This window comes from Athene cunicularia, assembly GCF_003259725.1.
Source record: "Athene cunicularia isolate RWA chromosome Z unlocalized genomic scaffold, athCun1 chrZ_part2, whole genome shotgun sequence".
In the NCBI taxonomy this organism is placed as follows: domain Eukaryota; kingdom Metazoa; phylum Chordata; class Aves; order Strigiformes; family Strigidae; genus Athene; species Athene cunicularia.
This window is the reverse complement of record NW_020799143.1, coordinates 13,485,707-13,493,196: the sequence shown is the minus strand read 5'-3', so window position 1 is coordinate 13,493,196 and position 7,490 is coordinate 13,485,707. Positions and strand designations below refer to the sequence as shown.

The following is a 7,490-nucleotide window of genomic DNA, read 5'->3' as shown; positions in this document are numbered from 1 at the left end:
CTGCTCCTGTCTGTCTGTAGAGAGCCTTACTCAGTCTTCCTGGTCGGGTGGCCTGTAGCAGACCCCCACTATAACATCACCTATCCCTGTCTTCCCTTTAATCCTGATCCACAAACTCTCAATTGGCTCCACATCCATCCCCAGGCAGAGCTCCTGCACTCCAGCTGGTCACTGACATAGAGGGCGACCCCCCCTCTCCTTGTCTTCCCTGCCAGTCCTTCCTAAAGAGCCTGTATCCTTCCATTCCAACAGTCATAGGCATCTGCCAGTAAGATTGTAGCCCTGCAGACATGCATGTCTGCTCTTGTTTATTGCCCATGCTACGTGCATTTGCACAGGGGCATTTCAATTTGCCCCCTGATGAAGCTGACTTACTGGCTGATGTGTCTGGAATTCCTCTGTGCTGCTCTTGAGGTGCTCTCTCTCCTGCTGACCTGTGATCACCCTCCAGGCTCTGGGCATCTATTGCTGGCACTGGCATTGAGGTGGTTAGGAGTGGGATGGATTGAAGATCTCCTCCCCTGGAAACTTTAGTTTACGAATGATCTCTGACAGAAAATGGTGGTTTAGGCATTTAATAATATTTGAAACTGAATAAAAATAATGCAGTGGAGCCTCATGTCTGATAGGAATAGCTGTGCTACTGAATTCTGCTTTGAACAAAGCCACTTGGAGAGACTGTCAGTTTCCATATTTCTGCTTAAATTGCATTAAATTTGCTCACTTTGCAAGTGAAAGAATTGGTTCTTTTTTTGCAAAGTCCTGCAAGTTAAACAATCTTCATAGCAATTAAGAGCAGATGAAAACTAGTCATTTAGCTCCTACTGTATTCAGTGATTTTTGTTTTACTGCCAAAACACAGGAAAATACCTTGAGACAGTGATAAATTAAGCAAGTTTTTTGTAGTTGCAGTTTGTTCCTTTGTCTTTTTTCTTCATAGTGTTGGACAATCAGCATAGCTAACACTGTTAGTAGTCACTAGGAACACAGGACATTAGGAGTATATTTTAACTACTCTGCAACTTTATTTCAATCCTGCTGTTAGTTTACTACTGCATAGGAGAGATTGCTGATTTGTTTCACTGCTCAGTACTGACAAGTCTTACCTGAAACATAAAAACAAATCCTCCAGGTTTGACTGTTGGACGGGACAGTTCTTCATTTTGGTGCAAAATGGCTTCCTCCACAGTGATAAGCTTGTAACTCCTTGACCATGCAAGATATTTGTGCTTCTCCTAACATACTGTTGTTCTGTGGAGTAATACCACTTGAACTCCATCACCTAAGCAGCAGCACTGCTGAGCTAGGAAACAGTGAAGAAACTCGAGTGGAACACTCATTTGTCTGCCAGAAATATGTAGCTCTTTGAAATAAGCCCTTAAGACATGCTTTTTCCAATTTCTCTACTAAGAGGGTTGCATACCATTTTACATGTTTGCTTATCATCATGATTCATATACTTGAATGTTTCTGTATCATTGCGAAAGGAATGAAAATCCTGGAAAATGTAAGAATGGCAAACTAGTTCTAGTGCAGGGCACTGAGAATTCATCTGGCTTTTGCTATCTTCTTGTAAACGATCAGAAAAGTCTTTCCTGTCTTGAAAAATGTGACAGCAGCTCAAGGACAGCCTTTGGTGTTTCTCCAAAGAAAGCAGCAAGTAAAAGAGAAACCAAGTTCCACATAATTTACAGAATTAATTACCATCTTTCCCATTTTCATTAACATTAGATACACAGCAGAGAAGATTATTTAAAAATGCTTATCTAAAATGGCTGGGTTTTTTTAAATATCAAGAATAAGTGTTAATTTAACCCCTAGATGGCTACAGTAAGTAGGCTTTCCTTGCCTCATGCAACTAAACATTTTAGTGATAGACAGTGCTTGAAAACCACAGTTCCAAATTAATCTTAATTTTGTTCAACTAGAAGTCCTTTAATTTTAAAATTCTGTATAGTAGACATACAGACCCCTTGTCTCCTAGAAATCTACCACCATAGTTCCATTCATGTAGCACCTGAAGCCACTAAGATTGTATTCCTTTATGCTTTTGAACACTCTTCTTACCAGCTTTTCAGACCCCCCTGCTGTCAGAGGTTTAACAGGTATTACGCTTTGTACAACAGGGGTCTTGATTATGGAGAGAACAACATCTAGCTTGCTAGTGAGAAGCCCAGTCAGGTTTGGGTACTCAACAGTAATACAGTCAAAACAATTTGTTTTAAAAGAATTCTCTGGCAATACATTAATTACCTTAAGGATTTTGTTTGTCTGGCATTTTACCAGCATCAAGTTAAAAGCTGTTCATTCAACTTGAATAGAGTTTCACTCTACATTTTATACCATTAGAACATACGCTCTTTAACAATCATCTCTGCTATATACCTATTTACAGATCAAGTACTAAGAAAATGCCTATTTTACTCAGAATGTGGGTAAACATTTCGATGTTAAAACATGCCATTTTTTGAAAAAAAACCACCCATATAACCTGTTTCCCAGTGCTTGTCAGTTAGAAGAGATGATCATACCTCCTTTTCTCTGCTTACAAGCATTTGTTTTCCCTGCTATATCAACTGTAGTAGCCCAGACCAGTTAAAAGTCAAACCTAAATGGTGAAAAAAAAGAGCAACTAAGAACTCAGTAATGGAGATTAGTACTTTTCTCCAAAGAATTCAAGCTACCTATGGCAAGTCTATCAGTGAACTGTTTAGTTAGGCTTAATAGGCACTATTTGACTTGAGCTCTGCTTTTCACTTGATGACAACTAGCTCTTTTCATACACAAAAGAACCAACCTTCACTTGAATATTTAGACATCTTAAGGTACAGAAGTTGTAAGCTAGTACACTGAGGAATAACACCACAAGAGTAGTTACAAAATGACATGTATTAAGAGAAAACCAAGACAAATTTCTATTTTCTGAAATAGAATTGCTGGTTGGAAAATTAGTTGTGTCTGTGCTCCCATGCTGTCTCAATGAAGGTTGATTCATACTCAGAAAGATTGCTCCAAACACAGGTGTGAGTCAGAACAGACAAATACAATCTTCAAAACAGGTGTACACACAAAGCAGGCTGGACTGCAGTTAAGGGTGTCTTAGTGGTAGTAAAGGGTATTTCTAGGTTATAGCAAGTAAACTAGTTTTTAGTTTATATTCTACAGTTAGAGAAAAAAACAAAGACCACAGAACATTAAAAACATGATACATTGCGCATAATGTAGGACTTAGCAACTACAGCTTCACCTGAGACATTGAGATGTCTTGTAAATGCTTAGTCCAGTTCACCTTCTGCAGAAGCCTGTCAGAGATTAGTCACTTTGAACAGCTGAGATGACTGCTGTTCTCTAAGACAATCATTTGCCTTTCTACTCTTTAGCAGAAGATAAGGGCTGCGTGGAGTAGTCATAGTATACCATGTCAGATGGTTTCTGTTGTGAAAAGTTCAGGAGTTTGAATTTTTATACTCTGAATTTGGGCAAGTTAGTGGTAACTGAACCATACTGTAGTACTGATCTTGTGAGCAAGAGTCCAACAAAGCTTTCAGAAGAATCTTCCTGGCTAATCTCTCAATGAGAAAACACTATTGTCTTGGTGGTTTTTTTGTGTTTTGTTTTGTTTGTTTGGGTTTTTTTTTAAATCTATAAGCTAAGAACACAGCCAGGACAGTGTTTCAGCCTGGTTACAGATAGTGTAAGCTAGCAGTGTCATTTAGGAGCCTCAGGAAAATATATCATACTACATAATATCTAAGGACTACAGTCATGCTTTCTGAGTCTATCTACACTGCAGTAAAGAAGTGCCACAATGGGCACAAGGGTAGACCACAGCATGGGCTATTTTTTATCCTTACCATATTTTGTCAAGGTAAGCTCCTCTTAAAACTAGGCTATGGATTTCTCTACTGCATTGTTCAGGGGAGAGATATGTCCTTAGCAGAGCCGTCTTTCCCATCTACCACCCACCCACACATGACTGGACAAGTTAGCTGACTTCAAAATTACCACACTTACTGCTAGCTGGTTTCAATTTTAGAATCAGTAGGAAGGAAAGAGTCATTGCAGAGGTCGAGCTGCTTTAAAAGCAAGCCTCCAGAGATTTAAGATTATTTTTCTCACCACTAGAACAGGACTAAAACTTCAAGAAAATACTATTTTATTTTGGCCCTTATTGAAGCCTTGAAGATAATCAAAATATTCTCAAATCTCTCTGCTCTCATCATTGCTGTGTTTATCTGAAGAGGTGACTGAGTTGCATCACGAACCTTCTTTGTCCACAACCTGTCGTTCTTCACCATGCTCAGATAAGTGGTTCTTCATATCTTCGTTTTGAACTAATTAGGAAAAAATAAAAAGGTACAGAAATCTCTTCAAGAGGTATAAGTAATAGTTCTCCATCTTGAAAACAATCTAGAACAAAGCAGGAGAAATTCTAAAAGGACTGTTAAGTTCTTTATAGTATGGTAAAGCTACAGCTACTGTCCCTCCCTACCACATGTTAAACAGTAGCTTCAGTGATCCTGTACAGGAGGTAGGTTCCACTGTCAACATGAGGTAAAGCTCTTAAGAACAAACAAAAATTAGCTAGCTATATCTGCTGCAGTATACCATTCAAAATATCTTTAAACTTTCAGCATGTGGTATTTAGTTAAAACTTTTTTTTTCTTTTTTTACCATTTTCAATCCCTGCTAGTGCTGCTTGCTTGTCTGTTTCTGATTCAGCTTCATTCTCATCTAAATTGTAATCAACATCCTTGTCCTGGTTCAGTGCTTCATGATCCTGTTTGTCTGGAAAAATGTTAAAAGTAATTAATTTTATGCTAAACTATAAGGTCACCTACATGAGAAACAGTTACTGTAACAACGTATCACAGAATTTACTTTGCTGCTGAATGAATTGCTGTTTAGAGTAGGTTTTCATATTATTTTTTGTTTTGAACTGTTAAATTTCAGAGCAGCTTTTGCTGTAAATCACTTCCAAATAACTAGATAAAAGGGGAATAATCTTTCGGGATGCAGAAAGCTGTGAACATAGCATTAAAAAAATGAGTATTTTATGATGTGCTAACTTGACACAAAAAGTGCTTTTCTGTAACTGATTTTCTTCACCCATTCATTAATTCATCTCAGGTAACTTTTATTGACTATCTTAAGATTTCATTATATGGAGAGGATGTTCAGAGAATGTAGAAGAAATCTTTCTACCTTAGGCTTCTTTAGCTACAAGGAACCTATGCAGTAAGGTACAGTATTTGTGTTGAACAGTCAAGCCTGAAGAACATCCTGCTAGTCTTTCTAGCTCACAAAAGCTCTGACCTTTCACAGGCTACATGGCATTTTTTTCTTGCACTAGTTGTGTAATTTTTCTGCTACTTATTTCTGTTGAAACTGAAGCAGTTTAGGTAACCTGTATTCATATCTCTGTGAGGGACAGACTGCTCTGGCCAGCATCTTTTTGGAGCAGCTGGAAAAACAACTTCTTTTGCAGAATAGAGAAGATTATTTATCCCTGCCAAGTTATTACTCATGATCCTGCGAATGTTTTTGTTTACTAGAAAAAGCATAAACAGCACTTTTTGCGGGCATCAGTTCCTGCTCTGACTGCCATAAGGCTTCCTCTTGATTACTCTGGGCTACTGGATTCACCTGAGACAGAGTTCTTCCAGACAGACAAATGGATGTTTAGATTCTGGTCAGGTTTAGGCACATCAGTGTTCTGCTGCTTGCTGCTGTGCAGACATGGTTCAGGGTCACATTGGGTAGATGCCAGAAAACAGCACCTCTGCAACATGTGATCTGCAAGTTTTGCAGACTCACAATAATAAACTTCAGATTCTCAGGTATAATTTTATTCATGCTAGCTTATTCTGAAATAGGGATAGCTAGCATCTACACATTGACATTATAAAAGACTATCTGCAAAACATCAGTATGTAGTATCCCTCTACTCATCAGTGCTTTGGATGGTTAACATTTCATCCTTTTTAAATGTATCATATTCTTACAATGCCTCAATATTAGGAAGTTTCAGGGCTAATTTCCCCAAATGCCTTGTACAGAGAATGGAGAGAAAGAGAGAGAGAGACAGGAAGGCTGCTATAGTGATGCAGAAGAACCCAGCCTGGTAGCTCCACATTGCACAAACAGAGGCTTCCATCTTTACCCATGGACTGTAGAAGACTGACCAACCTTTTATATTTCACACTAGCCTTTATGAAACCTTATCAAACCTAAGTCCGGCCAGCTGCCACCACTGTTTCAGAAATCTTGCCCTATTCCACACTTCCATTTCTTTAACGTTCTTAATATGTGACATGCTACCAACCAGCCTTTCCAGGGGGCAAGTTGTCCTGCTTAGCATCATAATTTCGCAGCTGTTCCTTCTCGGTTTCCTCACTGGCAGCCTGCTCTGCTGCCAGCTGTAACACATCTTGCCCAGCTGCATGTTTTTCATCTTCAGACAGATTCATCTCCTTCTCTGACTTGGGCAGCATATCCTTATGACCTGCAGCAGCCTTGAGTGAATCCTGTGGGTTTTTCAGTTGACTAGAAAGCTTCTCCTCTTCTGCCTTAGGCTCCTGTTTTCTGATTTCAGCTAGGCCATTTATTCTTTCTACAAACAATAAAAATGATTCCAAGTAAAAAACCTAATGCCTTTCGGTGGTGGCACAGGTTAGAAACCTGTAATAAACATTGCTTTAGCTTCCTCATTCAATTCTTAGTTTTGCTCCGAAAGAGTATCTTTCAACTACATCAGTTCCAAAGATAAAAAGAAGACAACCCATGTTTTTCCTATGGGGAGCAACTAAAGGATGAGACATTGTTTACTATCATCAGATTCACACTTATACTTACTTAGAATTTTGATATGTGCAGTTAATAAATGGGGCAGGTGAAACAGAGCAGTTTAAATAACAATTGCAGTGTGCTATATAACCATAAGTTTTCTGTGTGTTACATTTTGTTACTAACAATAAAACTGATTTGGTGTTCAAAAGTAGCTCAGGACAAAGCAGTCACATGGGCAGATTTGCAAGTAAATCAAGGCTGTTCTTATTTTTAAATATGAAGAGAAAGTGCAGGAGGGCTATTAATTTTAGTAGACATTACAGTGTTTTTTCCTGGTGTACCTGTATTTTTAACTAAAAAAATGATGAAATATGCCTGAATAAACTACATTTAGATGTTGTCTTCAATTGCTATCTCTCTAAAATGAGACTTGCATGCTCTCAAGACTGTAATCTAAGATAGCATGTAAGAATAATTAAATAGGAAACTGAATTTGTCACACACAGTACTACACAAGACTGACGCATGAGGATACATCCATTTTAATTAATAGTTTCTGAGTGCCAAAAGCAACCATTAGGTTAACTAACCTGAGCTCCTGCGTGTCACTTGTTTTTCTTGCATTTTGCTCAGTGACAACACATAAGAATAATGGATCTGTGTTTGTTTAAAGCCTAACTTTCAGCTATTCTGTAAGGGGG

At 38.4% G+C, this 7,490-nt stretch overlaps 1 protein-coding gene across 4 annotated transcripts in view; it reads right to left on the bottom strand.

Annotated features, from left to right (window-relative positions):
• GOLM1 (golgi membrane protein 1) overlaps positions 1-7,490 on the bottom strand; it is a 59,374-nt gene that overhangs the window by 12,074 nt on the left and 39,810 nt on the right. For 3 of the 4 annotated variants that reach the window (XM_026866064.1, XM_026866067.1, XM_026866066.1), the window contains 3 exons: positions 6,326-6,613; positions 4,675-4,788; positions 3,640-4,334 (listed from right to left, as the gene is read on the bottom strand). In XM_026866064.1, coding sequence (XP_026721865.1) covers positions 4,258-4,334; positions 4,675-4,788; positions 6,326-6,613 — 479 coding nt within the window. In that variant the 3' untranslated portion in view covers positions 3,640-4,257. Of the gene's footprint in view, positions 1-3,639; positions 4,335-4,674; positions 4,789-6,325; positions 6,614-7,490 lie in introns of those variants that run through there. The other variant, XM_026866065.1, reaches the window with a different exon arrangement.